The sequence below is a fragment of the Leucoraja erinacea genome, chromosome 28 (genome assembly GCF_028641065.1).
Source record: "Leucoraja erinacea ecotype New England chromosome 28, Leri_hhj_1, whole genome shotgun sequence".
Taxonomy (NCBI): domain Eukaryota; kingdom Metazoa; phylum Chordata; class Chondrichthyes; order Rajiformes; family Rajidae; genus Leucoraja; species Leucoraja erinaceus.
In genome coordinates, this window is record NC_073404.1 from 13179976 (window position 1) to 13203750 (window position 23775).

Sequence of the window (23775 nt, forward strand, 5' to 3'; positions counted from 1 at the left end):
TTCCACTCTTATCTGAATACAACAAGTGGATCTACCTCCAATAATATCCAAGAGGTGCTTCCAGTTACTAATTATTTGCTGTATAAATGAATTTTCTCGTCACAACTGGCGGGAGAGTCTAGGACCAGAGGTCATAGTCTCAGAATTAAAGGCCGCTCTTTTAGAAAGGAGGTGAGGAGCACCTTCTTTAGTCAGAGGGGAGTTAATCTGTGGAACTCATTGCCACACGGGGCAGTGGGGGCCTCCAGTGGATATTTTTAAGGACAAGATGGACAAGAGACAAAGACAAGAGATGGACAATTGTATATGATGTATATCAATGATTTGGACAAGGGGATTGAAGGCTCTGTGGCAAAATTTGCAGATGATATGAAAATAGGTGGAGGGGCAAGTAGTGTAGAAAAAGCAGGGACACTGCAGAATGACTTGGACAGTTTGGGAGAGTGTGCAAAGAAGTGGCAGTTGGATTATAGTGCAGCCAAGTGTGGAGTCATGCATTTTGTTGGTAGGAATAAAGGTGTAGACTATTATCTAAATGGGGTAAGAATCCAGTAATTGGAGGTGCAAAGGGACTTGGGAGTGCTGGTGCAGGATTCCTAAAAAGTTAATCTGCAAGTCAAATTGATGGTAAAGAAAGCAAACTCAATGCTAGCATTTAGTTCAAGAGGGCTTGAGTACAAAAACAGAGTTGTATTGTTGAGGCTCTATAAGACATTGTTAAGGCGACATTTGGAATATTGTGAACAATTTTGGGCACCATATCTGAGGAAGGATGTGCTGGCTCTGGAGAGGGTCCAGAGGAGGTTTACAAGAATAATCCCAGAAATTAGTAGGTTAACCTATGAGTGTTTTGTCAGCACTGGGCCTGTACTCGCTGGAGCTGAGAAGAATGAGGGGGGACTTCATTGAAACATATCGAATAGTGAAAGGCTTGGATAGAATGGATGTGGAGAAAATGTTTCCACTAGTGGGAGAGTCTGGGACTAGAGGTCATGGCCTAAGCATTAAAGGGCATTCCTTTAGGAAGGAGATGAGGTGAAATTTCTTTAGTCAGAGGGTGGTGAATCTGTGGAATTCTCTGCCACAGAACGTTGTGGAGGCCATCAGTGGATATGTTTAAGGCAGAGATGGATAGATTCTTGATTAGTGCAGGTGTCAGAGATGGGGAGAAGGAGGAGAATGGGCTTAGGAGGGAGAGATGGATCAGCCATCATTGAATGGTGTAGACTTGACGGGCCGAATGGCCTAATTTTACTCCGATTCTCTATGATCTTGGAGACCTGGATGCTGAGGGTGATCGCCATGACGCATGCTCACTGTATCTTTGCTCACCGCCGCCGAGACGCATGCGCGACGCCAAGGGCTGGCGGTCCCGGACGTCCCGCCCCACTGGGTTGTGATTGGTTGCGAGTGGCGCTGGGAGGGGCGCGCTGATTGGCGCACCGTGGTGACAATGACACAGCGTTTCCGTTGCTGGGGAAAGCAGGAAGCAAGATGGCGGCGGCCGAGGCCGCGACGGAAGGTGCGGGAGTTAACATAGTGCGGGGGCCGAGGCTCGGGCGTTGTAGCCGGTTCCGGCTCCGGCTGCCGGTTGTGGTGGGCACCGAACGGGAGATTCTCTGCCGGGGGCGAAGCTCAGTAGTGGCGGCGAGGGACCCAGCCAGGGCCTGGAGTGTTGACACTGTCCACCCGCAGGGCTTGGTTCCTTAATCACCCCGGTAACCACATTCCTTCTAACCACCTTTCCTGGTAAGGATCCTTACCCTGCCATGGTCTGCCCTGTAGTACAGGGAAGGTGGTTGAATCCATTCCCCTCCATCCCCTTTCTATGTATTTGTGTTGCTATAGGGAGCTATCGACTTAGACCCCGCAATCTCTCTATAATGAAGAGTCTTGCCATTAACTTCCCTCTTGTACACGGCTTCAAAGTACAAGTCCAAAGTACAAACTATGATCTACCAGTTGCCAAACACATTAACTGACCTTTTCTTGATCATCGTCGCTGGCTTTGATTTGACCATTTGCATTCATTTGTTCTTTGTACCTCTTCATATCTCTAATTTTCCTCTCCTCTGACTGTCAGTCTGAAGAAGAGTCTCAACCCGAAACAACACCTATTCCTTTCCTCCGGTGATGCTGCTTGACCTGCTGAGTTATTCCAGAATGTTGTGTCTATATTCGGTGTAAACCAGCATCTGCAGTTCCTTCTTACACATAGGAAAGTACAGCATGGGAATAGGCCCTTTGGCGCACAATGTCGAGGCAGCATGTGTTTGGATTAAATTCCATTCACCATTTCTGCGCCCCCTCCCCCCCAACCCACACCTGTAACTGAACTACATCTTGCTGTATAATTTGACAGCCTTCCTCATTGTCTGCAACTCCACCGATTTTGGTGTAGTCTGCAAACGTATTAACCAATGCATCTGCATTTACATCCAAGTTGCGTATATGTATCACAAACAACACGGGTCCCAAAACAGATCCTTAAGAAACACCATTGGTCACAGACCTCCAACCAGGATAACACTCTTCCACCACTGCTGCCTATCAATAAACTATCAAAAAGACAGTTCTGAATCCAACCTATCAAATCACTGTGGATCCCATACATCTTGATCTTCTGACTTAGTGTATCACGATAGATGTTATTATGCCTTACAAAAATCCAGTTAGGCAACATCCACCGTCCTGTCCTCATCACTCGCCTTGGTCAGAACTTCAAATTAAAAAGTTTGTAAGACATGACTTACCAGGGACAAAGCCATGCTGATTGTCACTAATATCCTATTCTCTTCCAACTGAGAGTAAATATTATCTCAACAAATCATCTCCATTGCTTCCCTGAACATGAGGTCCACTGGTGTATAAATTCCTGGATTATCACTACTTCACAGCTGAATCAAAGGAGTAACATTCACCACTCTCCAGTCCTCCAGGACCTTGCCTGTGGAGAAAGAATACAAAGTTATTTGTTGGCTGCATAACCCTCTTTCCCAAAGGCAGTCACCCTTTTGTACCAATGTTTTTACCTCTGTTGATGCTATTTGAGTTTAGTTTGTCATTTGGTGACCCCTCTTTGACCAACACTTTGTGCCACAAATTAGATGATGTTCTATTAGCCCCACAACTAATGATATTTTGTAATCCCTCTTCTGCTCTATGGATCTGAATTTCTCGTCATGGTAATCACTATCACTGGGCAAACCCTTCCTAGAGCAATGTTGCTGACAGCACGGAGATTTGCCCCTCTGTTCCTGCTGAACAGCAAAAATCCTTTTACATTAATCTTGCATGGATTTTTTTTAATTTCACCTCACAGACTTATCAACTCTACCCCTGTCCCCACCCTCCCCAGAATCTTCCACCAAAGGGTCTATTTATTATAGTCAATTAACATACCAACCTGTATATCTTTGAGATATAGGAGGAAACTGGAGTACTTGGGAACAACTTACACAGTCACAAGGACACCATACAAACTTCACACAGAGAGCAATGCATTCAGGGTGGAGCCAGGTTGCTGGAAGGTGGCAGTTCTTCTCGCTGTAACCCTTGTGCCTCCCTGTTCTGCTGTACATTGTCAGGAGACTTCTTCTTAGGCCCCCTTCAGTCATGGCGGACCAAGGGTGTCTCCAGGGTGCTATTCCTTATATGGAGGACGCCTGTGCGTGACTTTGTTTAACGTGGGGAGACTGATGCAGACAGCCACCCCACGGTCCTTGACAGATTTGGGTCAGGATCCAGTGGCATGGAGTCCAAGACGACCGGAGACCCTTTTCTGCTGCCGCTTTCATCCGCCTTCCCAGCCGTTGTGACGCTCCACTAAGGTCAGCCATCGTTCTTCGCCTGTTCCACCATTGAGGTCTTGGTTGGATTGCTCTTTGTCAGAGACCTCCTCCCCCAACCTTACCGCCATTGGTGGCCCTACCAGGAGCATAGCTCCAGACGGCATCGCTCTCAGGATTTCAGGTCCACACAAGCTTCTTCACCACGACAAGGTGACAACCCTCAAAGACTATGTCTACTGATATAATCTTGCTCCCTCATTGTCATTCAGTAACACCACTATCTCATGCTGTTTGCTGGAGTAACTCAATCTAACAAAGGCCCTGAAAGAATATATTAGTTAATGGAAAACGCGTAAGATGAATAAATTATGACAATGTATTTTCCCACGGTTGCTTATTTTGTTTGTTTTTTCTCCGGACGACCCTTGATTTTGAAATGTTGGGCTCCTGGATCCTTTGTGGTGTGAATTGAACTGTCAACAGCAGGAAGGTTGTGAGCACAGATTACAGGGTTGCATTTTAGCACTAAGTGTTGCTCTGGCTATAATTGTAGATTGTTAAGAAAATGTAATGCTATACATTGGAATTACAGAGAATTTGTGAATTATTACACTGTGATTCATAAACAGGCATAGTCCTAAAGCAGCAAATATTGTTTAGAGCTATCAACGGCATAATTGTATCTTATTCTGGTCGCTTAACATAAGGAAAGAAGAGTTTATTTAGTTTATCATTGTCATGTGTAGCGAGGTACAGTGAAAATATTTTGTCGCGTGCTAACCAGTCAGCGGAAAGTCAATACATGATTACAGTTGAGTCATCCACAGTGTACAGATACATGATAAAGGAAATAACATGAATAATGATTAATGCAAGCCAGTAAAGTCAGATCAAAAATAGTCTGAGGTAGACAGTAGTTTAGGACTGCTCCCAACTACTGTTGGTAGGGTGGTTCAGATATCTGATAACAGCTGGGAGGAAACTCTCCCTGAAACTGGAGGTGTGCGTTTTCGCACTCCAGAGAAGGCCTCCGTGGGTATGCAGGGCAGATTTAATCGAAGAGGAATTGTGATTTAAAAAAAATTTTTATAAATACTGCAAATCTGATATAAACAGAAAATGTTGGGTATGTTAGGCAGCACCTGTGAAGAGAAAAAACAGATGAAAAGCCATCGACTTGAACAGTTAGCATAGGAAGAAACTACAGATGCTGTTTTAAACCGAAGATAGACAAAAAACTGGAGTAGCTCAGCGGGTTGCCCAGCACCTCTGGAGAAAAGGAATAGGTGATCTTTTGGGTCTCAACCCGAAACATTACCTAGTCTTTTTCTCCAGAGATGCTGTCTGACCCGCTGAGTTACTCCGGCTTTTTGAGTCTATCTTTGACGTGAACTGTTAGTTCCCTTTTTACTATAATGGTCCCAGAGGTGAGGTATTTCAGCTGGAAGATTGGGATTGAAGCTGAGTTTGTCCTCCCTCGAGCAAAGACTGTGAATTGTAGTTGTTCTCATCCGCAGATGGTTCGAGAGCCAGGGAGATGTAAGCATTTGGGCAGAAGCTGCACGGGAGGGACGGGGGGAATTTCTTAAACTGAAGGAATAGTTTTGCTCTGAAATTCACTGTTGAAAGGAAATTGGATGGAACTTGAAAGCAATCAAGTTGTTGGCGAAGTTGTTTGAGAATGGGATGAACAGAATTGCTCCACTAGAAGACTTGAGGAGCCAAATAACCACTACACGTACAGTAGCAACTGTCTTTCTATGGAGATACAAGGAACTGCAGATGCTGGAATCCCTAGCAAAACACAAAGTGCTGGAAGAACTCAGCGGGTCAGGCAGCACCTATGGATGGAATTGTTGGGTGATGTCTTGGGTCATGACCCTTCTATCATCCTCATCATGAATTTCAAAAGTAATGTGCTTTGGGGCAACAAGGAGTTCTAGAGTTGTGGATCTTTTCCATCATATCAACGATGGTGGGCAAAGGGGATGGATGGATTTCCAGGGATGGGGAAATGTGATGGAGAAAATATAATGGAGTTTTGTTCTTAGTGACTGCCTTGATCTGGGAATTGGAATCGGCAGGGGCGGGTGAGGCACGAGTTTATAGAGATTAATATGGTAGCATTTACTGTAATAGGACTTCTCCAAAAATCTTTATTGTGTTTAGTTGATGCTTTGCAACTGAGGTGCCCGCAACTCAAAAATCTATTTTTATTTGTTCAGAAATATACCGAGGAAAGCTATCCACCAGCTGTATCACTGTGCTGATGATACTGGTTGGGCTGCCTCTCTGGTGGAAGACCACAGAGACCTATCGTGCCTCGCTGCCTTACAGCCAGATCAGCGAGCTAGACCTTCTCTTGGTAAGGGTTCATTATGTTGCTAGTATCATGGACTTGTGCATCTGTCTGCATGTGCAGCTTTGCGGTAGCACTGTGTTTAATGACAAATGCCTCATCTGTAGAGTGAGCCCCATAAGCTGTGCACCACAGGTATCGACAATGTAGGTGAATCCAAGTAGGTCAGCCAGACTTAACATACTGGTGTCTGGGTTAGGAATTGAAAGGTAATAATAATAATAATAAATTTTATTTGCGGGCGCCTTTCAAAGTCTCAAGGACACCTTACAGAAATTAACAAGAGAGAAAAAGCATATAGTCGAAGTAAAATAAATAATAAGGACATCACCAGTACACAAATTAAAGACAGAATTCGCTCCAAAGACAAAAAAATCAAAAACACAATGTGAAGAGAGAGCAGCGGCAGCTAAACCACGCCAGCGTCCACTCTCCCTTCCGACAGCCATCTTGGACACAAACTAACATATTCACATTACACACAAAAAACATCCCCCCACAATGGTTACCACTGTGGGGGAAGGCACAATGTCCAGTCCCCATCCCCAGTTTTCCCAGAGTCGGGCCTATTGAGGCCTCCACAGTTGCCTCTACGGAGGCCCGATGTTCCTGGCCGCTCTGGCCAGGTGCTGTTGCTCTGTCGTCGGGAGAGTCCTCTCAGCGGCTGGGCCACCTGGAACGGCCGCTTCCAAACTGGGGACCGCGGCTTCCGAAGCCGACAAGGCCGCGCTGGTTTGGAGTGTAGTTTGGAGAAAGGTAGTGGAGAGAGTTTTGAACAGGAGTAGTGTATGCCTCGATAGTGTATAATAAGAATCTTTTTCACATGGTAGGGGTGTCTTGGACATAGGGCATGGGTTTAAGGTGAGAGGGAGCAGATTTATAAGGATTGGAAGGGAATTTTTAACACTTGGTGGAGGCAAAGACTCTCATAGCATTCAAGCAACCTTTAGACATGTACTTAAATCCTTGTGGCATAGAAGGCCACAAACTAATGTGGGTCAATGGGGTTAGTTTAGGAAGGTGCAATTGGTGGAATAGTGTGTATATCTGCTGTACGATTGTATAACTGTGTTTTGATTGCTCCCTGTAGCTGGACATAAGTGTGCCAGTGGAGGTGGTCTTTGCGAAAGGCACACTGACAGCAGAGCAACAGAAAAAGCTGCTGCCACAGACCCAGTTCAGCCAGAGGCAGAATCAGCTGGATGGTGAGTGACTAGCCGGGTCGAGTTGAGTTCATTGTCGCATGCACAAGTATGGTCAGATACAGGGACAGTGAAGATAGACACAAAATGCTGCAGGAACTAAGCGGGTCAGGCAGCATCACTGGAGGAAAGGAATAGGTGACTGAGAGCTCTCAGACTGAAGAAGGGTCTCGACTCAAAACGTCACCTATTCGTTTTCTTCAGAGATGCTGCCTGTCCCCCTGAGTTACACCAGTTTTTGTGTCTATCTTTGGTGTAAACCAGCATCTGCTTGTTTCTTTATACAGATACAATGATGCTTACAGATGAATCACATGCACATAGCCTCAGACAGGACACAAAATATGAATTGTAATTGGTGCCAATTACATATAAATTCCATAAGAGTTAAAGGAAAAAGACTGTAAAAAATAACGGAAATAAATCCATAGTAGTGCAAGAGGTGGTCAGTCGCGGTCCATTGCTGAGAGGATTAGCGTTGTGCAGGTCTGTTCAAGAACCTGATAGTTGTAGGAACATAGTTGTTCTTGAAACTGGACTTTAGGCTTCTGTATCTCCTACCCGATGGTAGCAGCGACCTGAGAGGGTAAGAGGACATGGCCTGGATGGTGGCGATCCTTGATCATAGTTGCTGCCTTCTTGAGGCAGCACCTGATGTAGACGCTTTCGAGGCTGGGGGGGGGGGGGGGGAGAGAGGGCTGTGCCTGTGATGGACTGGGCTGAGTCCACCGCCCTCTGTAGCCTCTTGTGTTCCTGTGCGTTGGAATTGCTCGGCCAGGCCATGATGCAACCAGTCAAGAACAGAAAACTGAATACTGAATCCGAGTGAGATCTTGCTCTCAGTTTGGTTTATTGTCACATGTACCGAGGTACAGTGAAAACCTTTGTTGCGCCCTCAACAAGGTTGGCCCTCAAACGTTTCTGTGTGTTACTGATGCTTGAACGAGCGAAACTGAACATTTACCAGCACCATTTCCAAGACTCATTCCGCCCCCAAGCAAGAGTGAGTCGCCACCAGGCAGGTGGTGTTTTGACCAGTTAGTTGATCACGGTCAGATTGCTGGGCTCAGTGACCCAGACCTGCACCTGCCCTCCACTCTCCACTTGTTGACCACCTGCACCTGCATCAAGTCAGGCCAAGTTTAGCCACAGTTCTCTGTGTGGGCACTGAATCTGAGGAGCTTGCTGTCAGCAGTAGTATTACTGTTGTGTCTGTATCACCATCTGATCCTTGTACAAATTTGTTCCGTTCCATTTAATCCTTGTTCTGTCTTACCTTGCAGATAAAACAGGGTTCAAGTATCGGTACGAGAAGACGTACAGAGCTGTAACTGGGTTAGAGCAAGATGCCATAATGAGCAAAAATGTAGAAGGTACGGGTTCTTTGCCATGAATCTATTTTCCTTCTCCGACTGATGTTATAAACCTTAAATAGAATGAAACCTAAAAAGGTAAGAGCAGAAGTAGGTCATTCAGCGTTTGAACCTGCTCAGCGATTCAGTACAATTGTGGCTGCTTCTTCATTGGTGCCATATTCCCATGCTCTCCCAAATCTATCATTCAGGTTATACCTTGTTTTCGATTTATGTTTTTCCATACAAGAATGTGTCCATATCGAGCTGTCTCCATCATGTGTATGCCTACTCGTTTAACTTTCCCAAATGGCCCTGATGCCTCCATTCGTCGTCCGTACAATCCCACCCAGTGTCTTCAGCAAACAGAATACGTGAGACCATAAGATGTAAAGGCAAGAAAAAGGCCATTCAGCCCTTTCAAGTCTCATTTGCTGTTCTCCTTAACAATGTTTTCCTGCCCTTCCACGCATTCCTAGATTCCCTGAATGTAACCTCAGTTCTGCAGTATCCGAGCTGATTGTCCCCTCTTGTATTTTCAGAGGCAGTTGTCACTTTGTCCCAGGTTTACGAGAGTCCGGCGGGGTCGGTGGTGATATACGTGGTGCCTGCTGATTCCCAGCTTCTGCCGGACGAGGCCACGGTTTACATCGGGAAGCACCGGGCCAGCTTCCTGCGCTCCCCTGTGACTGCGTCGCACAGTGTGGAGGACGTACTTCAGGACATCGACGACCGTGTGGAGGATATCCTGCAGACCGTGTCCTTCACCGACGACATGGTGGCTGCGGCATTGTCCAGCCGCGTTCCCTCAGGGAGTTCCGGCACTGACAGCTTCACCACCAGTATTCCAGCGTTCAAATCCAGCCTCGGTGAGGACAGTGTGCTGTTTTCTTCCAATTGTTTGTCCTCACCTGCACTGAGGGTGTGCATTACAGCTGCAAGCCATACTCCAGTGCTTTGCCCAAGAATCGAGGCAGTGGGGGCACGATTTCAACCTAATAACACATAACGATGGAATCATGCTGTACCATGTTCATCACCACTGAAGCCTAAACATGAATAGGCTGATATCATTAGGTTAAGCTGCAACTCCAATTAAACTGGGGATCGTCATTGCTGATTTGAATCCTCTCGGCTAACACTCAGAGCAACTCAACATCTTGCACAAACATTGGTCATATTGCTTGGGGTGGTTCTTGGGAAGGAAGGTTGTATAGCAACAGAGACTCCGCAGAGATTCTCCATCCTAGAATGGAGATCTGTATCACTGGAACGTAGGAGGCTAATGGGTTATATAGAGACGTTCATAAAATGATGAAGAGCATAGACAGGATTGAGTGATATTTCTCAGGCTCGGGGAGTCTAGAACCAGAGGGCACAAGGTTTACGGTGAATGGGAGAGATTTAAAGGGGATCTGAGAGAGAGTTTTCACACAGAGGGTGGTGAATAGATGGAGCGAACTGGAGACTCCATCAAAGGAAGTGGTGGGGCCATACTATTACAGTAAAAGGCATGTTAGCTTGGAAATGCTTAAGGTCCTATCAATTACATTATTGGGCCGAATTTTACTCTGGATTTAAAGTAACTGTAAAGGGTTAGGTACATGGTTACGCCCTGGTCAGGTGTAGCTTCAAGCCTCAGCAAGTGAACCGTGATGGTCATTGGGGGTTTGTCTGTATATTTATTTATGGAGAAAGTAAACGTTATTAACTTATCAATTACATTAATAATTACTATTTAAACAGTAACCATGGTCAGGTGCAGCAAGTGCCGTGATGGTCATTGGTTTGTCTGTATATTTATTTATTGGAGATCGCTTGAATTTCTGGGGGGGGGTTCTACCCTTTTTCAGGCTATGAAATCACCTTCAGTCTGTTGAATCCTGATCCCAAGTCCCACGATGTTTGCTGGGATATCAAGCGAGCTGTGGAGAATTACGTGCAGCCCTTCCTGGACAAGCTGTCCTTTGTTGCCAACTTTTCCGTGGACTCTCAGGTAGGACTGAGTTGGCTGCACCTCCTGTAACCCTGCATCAGGCAGTGTGGGGTTGGACACGTGCAGGACTGCAGTGCTGCCTGTCAGGGGTGGCGGGAGAAGAGGGAACCACAGCAAATCAACACCATAGATACCTTTTGATTGATATAATCATCCTCCCTCAGCCTCATATTGTCGCAAAGCACTTGGCAATCGATGAAGAGCAGACACAGTTGTAATGGAGGGAATTTGACAACCATCCATCATCATTAAACAACAGATAAATTAATAATCAGATCACTTCTTTTTGAAGAAGGGTCTCGACCTGAAACGTCAGTCTGAAGAAGACTCTCGACCCAAAGTCACCCATTCCTTCTCTCCAGATATGCTGAGTTTCTCCAGCTTTTTTTGTCTATCTTCACTTCTTTAACAGCTGTCCACTGGGGCTACATAAGCAGTACAGATGATGATTATATCATGTAATAAGATCTTGTAATTCAGCACAATATTAGACTGCCAGGTGCAGGGTTACTATCCTTCAACTGAAAGCACAATATCTAAGCCTTAGGATTATGTAGGAGTTGGGGAAATGAGATGGGATTTTAAAGATGATCTCTCACTTCCATGGTCTTCAGTATGGTCACAAGATTTTCAGTTTTGTGTGCACTAAGGTATCCTAACTCTTTGTGACTCATGCCCTTCCTTTTGCAGATACTGTATTATGCAGTTCTCGGCGTGACACCGCGCTTCGACAAGTCCTCGTCCAGCTTCTCATTGACTGAGGAGAGCTTACCCCATGTGATCAATCCAGTTGAAGCCAAACTCGGTAAGAATGTTAGTCTGCTCGCTCAATAAACTTAATGGACATAAGCATTTCAGTCTTCGCAGGCTGATCGGAATGAACTAGTGCAAGGGAGCTGGAAGTGGATCTGGGAGCTGGATTCGGTACTAGCTTCAGATTACATAGGCGCATGAAGAGGATAAGTTGCCAGGCTCTGGGGAAACAACAAGCAAATCAGACTGATACAGTTTGTCAAAGAGGTGGTGACGTGAATGACCCGATCTTCAGATTCTCGTGTTATCAGTGTTTAATATTTACTTAATAATATTTTTTTCTTATTTTTTATTCCAGTTTTCCAGTATTTGATTGTTTTACTTTTTTACTCCAGTATTGGCTGAAGTTGTTTTAACCACGATTGCAGCATGAATGAGATTAGCTCAGCCTCTATACGGTTTCATTCATTGTCGATCTCTGACGGGTTAAATAATGCCAGTTCCCATTGTGAACCCCTCCCTGAATCACTATTCTCCATCTCCTTAGTGAGCACAGAACTGTTTAGGAAAATGCTGGAAATTTTCAGCTGGTCAGGCGGTATTAGTGGGAAGAGAACCAGAGGCAACCTGGTAAACCTGTTCTTACACATGGCTGATGTCTTTGGTGAAATCAATTCTCTTAATTCTAGTTATTGGCACATTGACTGTAGTTGGAAAAGAATGGGTTGCGTGTGAGATGGTAATTTTTGAATGCTCAGTCTGCACATTGTTAACAAAACAAACAATCATCAGAAGGCAGATTATTATCTGAATGGTGTCAGATTGGTAAAACGGGAGGTGCAACGAGACCTGATGTCCTTGTAGATCAGTCACTGAAAGTAAGCAGAGCGTTCAAGAGGGAACTGCAGATGCTGGAAGATCGAAGGTACACAAAATTGCTGGAGAAACTCAGCGGGTGCAGCAGCATCTATGCAAGAAGGGTTTCGGCCCGAAACATCGCCTATTTCCTTCGGAAGAAGGGTTTCGGCCCGAAACATCGCCTATTTCCTTCGCTCCATAGATGCTGCTGCACCTGCTGAGTTTCTCCAGCAATTTTGTGTACTGAAAGTAAGCATGCAGGTACAGCAGGCAGTGAAGAAAGCTAATAGCATGTTGGCCTTCATGTTGAGAGGATTTGAGTTTAGGAGCAAGGAGCTTCTACAGCAGTTGTACAGGGCCCTGGTGAGACTTCACCTGCAGTTTTGTGTGCAGTTTTGGTATCTTGATTTGAGGAAGGACATTATTACTATTGAGGGAGTGCAGCAGGTTAATTCCCAGGATGGCGGGACTGACATATGATAAGAAATGGGTTGTATTCACTGGAATTTAGAAGGATAAGAGGGGTTTTTATAGAAACATAAAATTCTTCAGGGATTGGACAGGCTAGATGCAGGAAAAATGTTTCTAATGTTGGGGGAGTCCAGAACCTGGGGTCACAGTTTCAGAATAAGGGGTAGGCCATTTAAGACTGAGACGAGGAAAAACATTTTCACCCAGAGAACTGTGAATTTGTGGAATTCTCTGCCACAGAAGGTAGTGGAGGCCAATTCACGGGATGTTTTCAAGAGAGAGTTAGATTTAGCTCTTAGGGCTAAAGGAAGCAAGAGATAGCAGGAATGTGGTACTGATTTTAGATGATCAGCCATGATCATATTGCTGGCTCGAAGGGCCGAATGGCCTACTCCTGCACTTATTTTCTATGTTTCTATCTGGGATTTATACTGTGGGTAAAGATGATTGCAGGGGGGGCAGGGAGAAGCTGCCAGTGGACAAGAAGCCTGAATGACCCTTCTTTCTGTTTGTCGCCAGGGTCCAATGTTGCTTCGTCCTATCCGGTTTTAAATTTTCTTCTGTATGTACCTGAATACTCTCACTCTCCTCTGTACATCCGTGACAGCAGTGGATCTCCCCTCGAATCCAACGCCTTTCACAGCTCCCGCTGGGGAGGAATCATGGTAAGTAGGAGAAATTGCTCTTAAATAAGAAATGCTAGCGGTTCTAGAACTACAAGCAAGCGGGGGATTTATTCATATAATAGAGGGAGGGCGCCTGGCTCATTAAACCCATGCCGGCTCCCAAGCAGACTCATCTGCCCTGGCCCTGCACCCAAAGATGCAGCTTCAATGTAGTCTCACATTCTGGGTCACAAGGAGAGGTTTGTCCTGTGTTGTCCACACACCATAATCTCCTTAACCTTGTTTGAGCTCATTGTATTCCTGCTTCTGCTGGGTTTGGAGAATTATGGAACCCACACAAAAGGTAGGAGGAGGCTGCTCCACAAACCCTCAGTAAAACATCCAGCTTCCTGGGTTCTCTCTGACGGGTGGTCATTCAGGTTAAGTTTGTTTGTTGCCCCGTGCATGAATGTGGCGAGTAACAGGCGCAATGGAAATCTTACTTGCATCCGAATCACAGGCACATGGACGCACACACACACACACATTCAAAAACAAATTATACATAACTTATACAGAATATACAAAAAGGAAGAATACGTGCAAAAAAAAAAGAGATTAATGCAAAAACACAATTAGAAATAAGGCAGGTCCATGTTATTTCAAGAGGAGTGTCGCAGTGTCGAGGTTGGATTAGATCCTCTTCTCCAGAGATTAATAACTCCTCTGGAAAAATTATTTCTTTCCCACCACGGTGATCAAAACCAGGCTCTCAGCTGCAAGATCATGTCCCACCTCCTTTCTCTACAAAGTTATAGAACTCAGTGAACAGGAGCAGAGTTTGCTGTAGGGTCCCTTGGATTTGTACGGGCACATCTGATCTGGGTTTGGCTTGGCTCCATTTTCCTGCATGTTCTTCAGAACTAGTGGCTCCCCTGTAAACCCAAAAACCTGTCCATTTTCATGTCGCAAAGTTCCTTACATCCTCAAACAACGCAAATGAATGCGCCCCTTTAGTGAAGCAATAGTGACTGTGTTTATAACCGCATTGTAAGTCTTACGCTGGCAGCATTTACCCAATGACAGATGGCAAGCTCATTTTTCTATAACTTCCAACCTTTGTGCTTCCCTCATTTCTTCAATAGGGATGTTACATCTGCAGCCACAGCACGGCACTTATCCGGTCCCCTTTTGCTACTGTCAGAGTCGATCAGCTCTCACCATGGAAAGCCACCTGACTCCTAACCTAGTTATACACTTGTCTGCTCATTATCCCGAACCTAAGACAGCCTCCGCTGCAGATGGTCTGGCTGGCTAGTCCATTCATACGTACTTCAGTTCAATCTCCACAATTTATCTTTTCAGAATGAAAAGCAATGGCTTCCTAAATCTACGATGATCATTAACAGTCTCTAAACTACTGGTCATTGCTCTTTTGAGTGTTTTTTTAAGAGACACTGAATTATTTATCCCCTCCCACTCCTTCCTGTCTGCAGTGAGCTTCCCATCTCTTCCCGCAGTTCACAATAGCTTGTCACAGAGTGAGTATTTAACCCTGGACTTTTGTGTGTGGGCGATGCCTTCACCCACTGCACCGTCTGAGGATATAACCTCTGGGTGTAGAATGAACAGTTCGCCCTGTGGTTCTCTCCAGGTGCTCTGGTGTCCTCCCACATCCCAGAGGTGTGCAGGTTTATAGGTTAATTGGTCTCTGTAAATTGCCCCTGGTATGTAGGGAGTGGATGCGAAAGTGGGATAACATGGAGCTAATGTAAATGGGTGAACGATGGTCGGAGTGGACTCGATGGGCTGAAGGTTCTGTTTTCACGCTGTAAACTACAACTATTCATTGCCAGCAACATCCATTTTGGGATGCTGCCGTCTCTGGCAACTGCTTTAATGTGGTTATGTACTCTAGTGGTGCAGTTGGTGAAGACACCACCCCACACCACAACAGCACAGGGTAAAATGCCCTGAAGATGGTGGCTAGTATTCCTACTGACAGCACTGAGGCAAAGCATTTGTTGCAGGGACACCATTTCCTCAGCCCCTTGGATTGTAACCTTGATGCAGCAGCAGCAGCAGCAGCAGCACCTGTGGCTGGTTGTTCTAGTAACAGTGACCATAGCAACAGCGCTCCCTCAGCCTCTCCCCTGCACCCGTCTGTGTGCATCACAGCTGAAAATAGCACACATTTTAATTTCCTGTTTTTCCAAGGAGACTCCACGTAGGCAAAATCCATAAATCCAGAGTGATTGCTGCTTCCGACATTTAATCTCTGAATTTGTAACCAACAGCATTGATAACAAAAGTGGATGTGTACATTTCCTGCCCTATTATTACAAGCTGCACCAAAATAAGTAGCTCTAAAAATGTCCCCTTACATTTTGTTTTAAATGAATGGTGTCAGAGAAAATTATTCTAACAAGCACTCTTGCTCATTTGGCCTGCCCATGTGCATTTGTGACCCTCACTCTGATGAAGGCTGTGTGCCTCTTGTGTTGCTTGTAACCCTTTGTTGATCAACCTGTAATCTTTCATTCCTTATCAAGAGTCTATGTTATTGCTGGTTTACCAAAATTCTTCTGCCACTGTCATTTGAGAAAGACATACCATCCTCTGAAAGGGGTTTAAAAAAAAAAATATGGCTCAAATTAATTGGATAGTTATTAATTCAATAGATTATTTATTAATTTGATAGATAAAGTTAAAACTCCAATTAATAGGTGGAATTAATTGGATAGTTCGGCCATAAAGCTGCATGTCTATACTGACCCACATCTGATCTTGGTCGGCATGGACAAGTTGGGCAGAAGGGCCTGTTTCCATGCAGTACTACTCAATAATTCATTTGTATCAGAAACTGAAAGCCTTGACTGTTAACACAAGCATTAACTTTGTGTCTCAGGTCTCCAATAAATGAGCTCTTATTCTTTACAAAGCAGAGTAAATCCATATCTGTAGCAGCGGGGAACAAGAAGATGCTGGTTTACTGAAAACACACAAAGGTGCTGAAGTAGGTCAGCATGTCGGGCAACATCTCTGGAGGACATGGATCGGTGACGTTTAGGGTTGAGACCCTCCTTTGTCCTCGTCGGTCTGGTTGTGGCAGGTGTTTCGGAGAGAATGGTGGAGGTCAGACAGGAAGCCATTGTAGCTACGGTCAGCCCATTGAAAGCACCATGTGAGGATGGACACAACATACTGGAGTAACTCAGCGGTGGTTGCTTCACTTTGGAGAAATATTAACAGACTGAGTGAACAGAGCACTAATACCACAAAGCATGGTTTTACAGTAATTGAAAGTTACCTCTGCCTAGAATCAGGGTGCAACAAGGGCCCGGTTAATCTTGTGTGCCAGTGTGTGGAAGGGGGCGTTAAGGCAGCAGAATGTTTGAACTGGTGAAAGGCAGCTAGATTTCCATGGCGTGTTTTAGCCCAGCGCACTCTAGGCTCAGTGTAATACTTCCTTGAAGCAACGTCATCTTTGTACTGTATCGGTCGGTGCAGCCGCCGTGCACAGAAATATCCCACAAAACAACAAAGTGATAGCGACCAAATGGACCTCTTCGTGTTGAGGGTTAGATGGTAGCCAGAATTGGGAATGAGATCATTGACAAGGGAGTGGGAGGGAGAGGGGTGGTAGGTGGGGGCATCAGAAATGTCCTTACTTCCTCAGATATTTGCAGAGTTACAAATATCTGAAAATAAGGTGCTCATTCATAAAATGCACAATGTTAATTAAATTGAATGTACATTGTGTTGTACTGATGGAACCATTTTTGTCAGCATCAGCCGCTGTACAGTGGCAAGCACTCTATATTTAAACATTCGGCATTTCCACACTATTCAAGTGCATCAAGTCCATGTCAAGTCACAGAGTGCTCCCATTCTCCCTGCTAATTTTCCCTGCTCCTATTCTCTGCACATTCCCTTTAATCCTGCCAGCCACACGACACCAAGGGTAACTTAAATCGATCAATTAACCCACTGACCCTCACAGTTTGTGGGATGTGGGGCGGTGGGGGAAGCGGAGTACCCAGAGGAAACCCATGCGGTCACATAGACAGCGGCAACGGTCGGAATTGATCCTGGGTCACTGGGCCTGTGAGGCCTGCTGCCACCCTCACTGTAAAGAGTAAAATTGTTATAGGTTCAGATCACACTCCCAAAACTTGAGCCCAGATTCCAGCCTTGCATTGCTGCACTTTTTTTTTTAATTCAAAAACTGTATTCAATTATTAAAAAATAATATTACACTACAATAAAACAAACCAGGTCCCACTACCATAATACAAGACAAACAAATATCCTTAATAAACTACGGTACAATTATCTTACACTCCTTGTCAAGGATGCATTCAACGCCTGCGGAGCCCAGCGGTCCCGGAACTCCTCGTGGACAGGGCGTATTCCCTTTCTAACCCCACCCGGGCACGGACGTAACCCCGGAAAAGGGTTCATGCAGCCGGCTCGGGTGAAGCCTTCCACCGCCTGGCACCGTGACTCACGGATGGCCGCATTGCTGCACTGTTGGAGGGACACTGCTGAGGGAGGGCTGCAGTGCTGAGGGTGCACTGCACTGTTGCAGGGGCGGTGCTGAGGGAGACGGATAGTGCTGAGTCTAGGGAAGGTGCTGAAGGTTGTGCTGCACTGATGCAGGGGCAGCTGAGGGAGTGTTGCAGTGGGAGGGGCAGTGAGGGAGCATCATGCTGTGGGAAGGGCGGTGGGGGAGCGCCGCACTGTGGGAGGGGCAGTGATGGGGCGCTGCGATGTGGGGGGGTGAGAGTGCCACACTCTTGAATGTCCTCTATCCAACAAGATGTTAAACAACAGGTATAACTTCACTCTCTCGGCATCACTTAATAAATGTGTTATTGCTATCTTGAGAGTTTGTGTTACACAGACAGGTTGCCATGTTTCCTTTATGTTAGTGACTGCACCTCAATAGCTCTTCTTTGTTGCAGAGACTATAAAGGATGTTATAAATACATGTTCTATACATTATGCATAGTGTTTAACCATATCAGCCATGTAATACAAATCTCTAAGTGTGCTCCTGTTTCCCAACACACGGTTGAGATGTTCACTCTTACGTTGAACCTGTTTCCTGGTCAGATTTACAACGTGGACCACAAACAGACCAACGAGACGCTTTTCCCAGTCTCCGTTCAGGTGGACATGGCTCGTGTGATGGAGGTGTTCCTGCCTCAGATGCGGTAAGGAAAAGTAGGAATGAAGCACAGATCACAGCGGAGGAGAGGGTGACCCTGTTGAAATGCTCAAAATCCGTGTGGAGTCTGGCAGGGAAGGGATTCCCTTGTCTGGGAAATGCCGACTCAGGGGTCAGCCTCCAAATAAGGGCTCATCTGTAAGGAGCTGAGAAGAGGAGACTTTGGAGTTGTTTGCCATGGGGGCTGAGTCAGAGTACTTTTAGGATGTGGGTAGATAGATAGTATTTTTAATATTAAGGGTTAGTACGTGAGAGTCAAGCTGAGTAGAACATCAGCCGAGAATCGTTTTAAATAGCAGAGGAGAAATGAGGGGCGCTTCTCCCTCCCTCCCGTCTCCCCTCTCTCCCCACCTTCATTCCCCCTCCCCCCCACCTTCTTCCCTCCCCCCCTTTCTTCCCTCCCCCCTCCCCCGCGACCCCCCTCCCCCTCAGGTCTTCCTCCCCCTCAGGTCTTCCTCCCCACGCTCCCCTCTCTCCCCCATCTCTCCATCTCCCTCCTTCTCCGGTGCACACTCCCATTCCTGCTCTTGTCCCTTCCCACTGCTAGGTTGTTGATGGGCATACAGAAGGTGCAGCACCTTCCCGAGACCGTCACCCAAAGCCCGGGGAACATGGTGGTGACGGACTGGGAGATGGACCGGCTCTTGTGGGTGAGGACAGTGGAGAACATTGCCACGGCCACCAACACGCTCACCTCCCTGGCACAGCTCATCGATAAAATTGGCAACATCGTGATCAACGACAACATCGCCTCTGAGGTGGGTTTAGCTGCTCTCTTTCTTCCTCTGTGGCTGTGTGTTGGAGTGCGGTTGTAAAGGTGTCACACTATCTTGCCTGTCTCTCCCACCCACACCAGGTTCCTGCGATTGTCAGTGGGTGGAGACAGATCCCCTGGCAGATCACAGGACTGTGGGTGGCGCGATGGAGCAGCAGTATAGTTGCTCCCTCACAGTGCCAGAGACACGGACTCGATGGACCAAAGGGCCTGTTTCCGCACTGTATCTTTAAACTAAACTAAAAGGGTAAAAAGCACAACAAGAAATAGCAGGTCAAGTGGGAATTGGACACAGGGAGCATGGTCTCATTCTGTAGTCCACTGAAAGCCAGTTGTATGTTTACTCCGTGTTAGCACTTGAGCTTTGTCTCCTCACGGGCAAACTGCACACGAGCAAACCCCACCACACGGACAAACTCCACCACACGGACAAACTGCACCACACGGACAAACTGCACCACACGGACAAACTCCACCACACGCAAACCCCACCACACGGGCAAACCCCACCACACGGACAAACCCCACCACACGGACAAACTGCACCACACGGGCAAACCCCACCACACGGACAAACTGCACCACACGGGCAAACCCCACCACACGGACAAATTTCACACAGACAGTGGTGAATCTCTGGAATTCTCTGCCACAGAAGGTAGTTGAGGCCAGGCTATATTTAAGAGGGAGTGAGATGTGGCCCTTGTGGCCAAAGGGATCAGGGGGTATGGAAAGAAGGCAGGTACAGGATACTGAGTTGGATGATCAGCCATGATCATATTGAATGGCGGTGCGGGCTTGAAGGGCCGAATGGCCTACTCCTGCAGCTATTTTCTATGTTTCTATGTTTCCTCGGGTAATGCTTGTCTCTCTCCCTGTAACTGCAGGTGTACAGAGCCGTGGCTTCCGTTCAGCTGTCACTGGAGGAGCTGGAGGCTGGGAGGCTCCTGCTCGCCTTCCAAGCCAGCAAAGACGCCATCACCTCGTCGGAGAAAGCCTTCTTCGACCCGTCGCTCCTCCACCTCCTGTACTTCCCGGACGATCAGAAGTTTGCCATTTACATCCCCCTGTTCCTCCCCGTGTGTGTCCCCATCGTGCTGTCCTTGCTGAAGTCAGGGAAGGACCTGAAGTGGAGGCGGAAGGTGGATTGAGGAGGAGGCACTCTGAGGGTGTTCCTCATAGAATTATGGAAGAATGGTGAATGATAGTGGTGAAAGGGTTTGATAGATTTTAATTTATTGGGAGGGTGTCCCCTCTCCTGAATGCAATGGAATCATGCTGGACTAGACTGCATGCAGCTTTCCGTTAACTGAGGCATGCTCTTCACTAGACGGGTGGGCTACTGAACTGCAGCAAGTGACACCACCAAATTAGATGTTGTAAGCTCAATCTGTACAGTTCCCTCTCTCCCAAAGCACAGCCAAAGGTCAGGGCTCGGTGCAGTCATGTCAGGCACGTGAGACAGGACCAGGAGTGTCCAAATAAACTGGACTCCCTCTGCCTTGTGTGTTGTGTGGTACTGGAGTCTTCTGCTCCCATTGGCCAGCAGGCTGCTAAACCTGGCCTTCTGTGGTGTTGGCACTGAACCAAACTAATGTCGAGAGCTGTGGCAGTGCTTGGACTGTATGCACAGCAGACAGAAGCCCAGCATCTGCAGTAAATGCCGTGTTACACTGGGGACAGAGGTCTGCTACGTATCACAACTTGCGATCCTCATACCCTTTGCAAACATGGCTGGTGCATGAGTTCGTGTTGGCAACTGTCATTCACTTCTAGTCGACTCTTTCTTCCACCCTTGTCTCTCTCTCCTAACCTCCCTCTGTTACTTTCTTCTGTCCATCCATCCCATCTCAGATAGACACAAAATGCTGGAGTAACTCAGCAGGACAGGCAGCATCTCTGGAGAGGTTTTGGGTCAAGACCAGAGATGCTCGCCTGTCCCGCTGAGTTACTCCAGCATTTTGTGGCTATCTTTGTTGTATAACCAGCATCTGCAGTTCCTTCCTACACATCCCAACTCGGCCTCTTGCCGCTGAGCCACTTGTTCTACTTCCCCTGCCTTCTCTCCCCCTCCGCCTGTCTCCTCCTCGCTTCCTCAGTCTTCACCCTTTGTCCGCAATTGTCCAACTCCCCGATGTGAGCTCTTTAATTAAGTGGAGCTGCTCTGTAGTAAATGTTTTACCTTGTAAATACTACCTTGTATTGCTGTGTTTAATCAGCCCATTATTAATGCACTCCTGCTGTATGGGGTAGCTTTGTAGACTCGAGCACAATAATTAGTTTATAATGACGGAGCTGTTAATTAAGATTTATGAAACGGCGTTCTCATGTTGTCCTTGCACAAAGACCTTGTTGGGATTTTACTTGCAGCGTTGCTGTCCTCGTGCAGTGGGAGGTGTAGGGGCTGTGGGAAGTGTGCATAGGGCTGTCACTGGACTGTATCCCAGTCTGAGGCATGTTTCCCAGCAGCTTCAGGAGCTGGCTATGTTCAAAATGTGTCAATTTGTCCAGTCTGATCAAAGTTGATAAAATAACCAAAGGACTAAATTGTGTTGAGGTAGACCAGGTTATTTGAGCCGGGAGCTGAGCATTGACTACAAATAAAGACGGGCCCATTTGGCCCATCTTACATGCTGTCGATTCCTCATGTTCTTTCCCTGGGGCGATAGTGGATGTGCTGGATCCCTGAATTGCTTAAAGTGGGTTATTTCTGACCCGGGTGACATGGCCCTGCATTGTAGGCAAAGAACCAGAATGATTTATCCTTGATTACCATGCATGGGGGAAGGGGTGGAGGGTGGGAGTGATTGGCAGGAAGGAACATCACATATTGTATTCCCCAAATGCATGAGGAATTCTGGACTGGGATTTCTCACCTTGGATGGCACAGTGGGTGGTAGAACTGCAGTCTCACAGCACCAGAGACCCAGGATCAACCTGGACCTCAGGTGCTGTCTTTGTGGAGTTTGCATGTTTCCCAGTGACCGCATGGGTTTCCTCTGATTGCTCCGGTTTTGAGTTTGCAGGTTAAGGGCATCTTTATATTAACCCTAGTGTGCAGGGAGTGGATGCAACAGAACGAGCATGAACAGATGTTGGCATGGACTCGGTGGGCCAAAGGGCCTGTTTCAATGCCATACCATTTAATCAAATTTTTGTTTACAAGATGATTGAAAAATTGGTCATCCGAGCTGGGAGTACTGGAATAACTGCTGCTGTATGCCTGTGTGGAGGGAAGGGAGGTGATGCTGCCTGCTGCATCTGGTTCTGCTGCTGTGTTGGATATAGGTTAAACAAGCTCCTGCATGAACTCTGACTCAAACAGGCCCTTGATCATTCTGGACAGCCCCATTTATCCCTCAACAGAGATCACTGTCACCGGTGATCTGCTCATTCACCCTCAAGAGTACGAGCTTGCTGTGAGTAATTTGGCCGCAACATTTCCTGCTTAACTATAACCACTTCAAAAGCACAGTGGCCGGCCGTAAAATTTTATTTTAAGTTATGAACCGTGCTGTGAAAATAGTGATCACGGATAACGCAGTTTACTTCTGAGATACAGAGTGGAAACAGGCCCTTCGGCCCAGCGAGCCCATGCCGATCATCGATCATCCATACACTGGTTCTTCTATGTTAGCCCATTTCTGCATCGTATATCCTAGGCACAATTTACAGAAGCTAATTAAACTACTAACCTGCATGTCACTTGGCATATATTCCATTCATTATTTGCTGCCACTCCTCCTTGTACATTGCCTGGGCTAAGCAGGTTGTGCATGTTTCATTGCACTGTATCCCCAGGGGAGACCTGATCTTGTACAAAGAGTGGATTTTGTTTGGTTTCTTCAGACAGCCATTTCTCCCTCAAACAGAACACAAGGTGCCGGAGGAACTCACTGGGTCAGGCAGCATCTCTGGAGGGAATAGATAGATGATGTTTCAGGTTGGGATACTTCTTACTGTCTCCAGCACTTTGTTTAAGAAGGAACTGCAGATGCTGGAAAATCGAAGGTACACAAAAATGCTGGAGAAACTCAGCGGGTGCAGCAGCATCTATGGAGCGAAGGAGAAAGGCAACGTTTCGGGGGCCGAAACGTTGCCTCTCTCCTTCGCACCATAGATGCTGCTGCACCCGCTGAGTTTCTCCAGCATTTTTGTGTACCTCAAACTTTGTGGTTTGTTCAAGATTCCAGCACCTTGTGTCTCCAGTCAGTTATCCCATCAGAGCACTTGCCAGCAGGGGGCAGTAGATGGCGCATTAGTTGGGACTGGTGAGCTCATTGCAGAGACGGCGTTAGAAAGGAGGACAAAACAGCCCCTGTTGTGCCATTGCAGCTTCCTACATTTTGTCATCTTCCAGGGGTGTGGGCAATTGAAATG

General features: G+C 46.6%; 1 protein-coding gene across 2 annotated transcripts; it reads left to right on the top strand.

Moving 5' to 3' along the window:
- Nucleotides 1–1429: 1429 nt before the first annotated feature.
- Nucleotides 1430–20894, top strand: pigs (phosphatidylinositol glycan anchor biosynthesis, class S). Of its 2 annotated transcripts, none has more exons than XM_055657764.1 (11): nucleotides 1430–1522; nucleotides 6017–6156; nucleotides 7241–7355; nucleotides 8636–8725; nucleotides 9247–9573; nucleotides 10558–10700; nucleotides 11391–11505; nucleotides 13302–13447; nucleotides 18506–18606; nucleotides 19168–19378; nucleotides 20283–20894. In XM_055657764.1, the coding sequence occupies exons 1-11, from the start codon at nucleotides 1495–1497 to the stop codon at nucleotides 20544–20546; spliced, it is 1680 nt and encodes a 559-aa protein (XP_055513739.1). In that variant the 5' UTR covers nucleotides 1430–1494; the 3' UTR covers nucleotides 20547–20894. The 2 variants fall into 2 exon arrangements, with proteins under 2 accessions (XP_055513739.1, XP_055513740.1); XM_055657765.1 differs by lacking the exon at nucleotides 1430–1522 and adding an exon at nucleotides 1551–1749.
- The last annotated feature ends 2881 nt before the right edge of the window (nucleotides 20895–23775 follow it).

What these genes read in the sequence shown, in the direction of transcription:
- pigs (XM_055657764.1), top strand. Translation starts at nt 1,495, where the DNA reads ATGGCGGCGGCCGAGGCCGCGACGGAAG. An exon ending in AATGAGCAAAAATGTAGAAG is followed by an intron (nt 8,726 to 9,246) that starts GTACGGGTTCTT and finishes TTGTATTTTCAG; the next exon opens with AGGCAGTTGTCACTTTGTCC. An exon ending in TCCAGTTGAAGCCAAACTCG is followed by an intron (nt 11,506 to 13,301) that starts GTAAGAATGTTA and finishes GTTTGTCGCCAG; the next exon opens with GGTCCAATGTTGCTTCGTCC.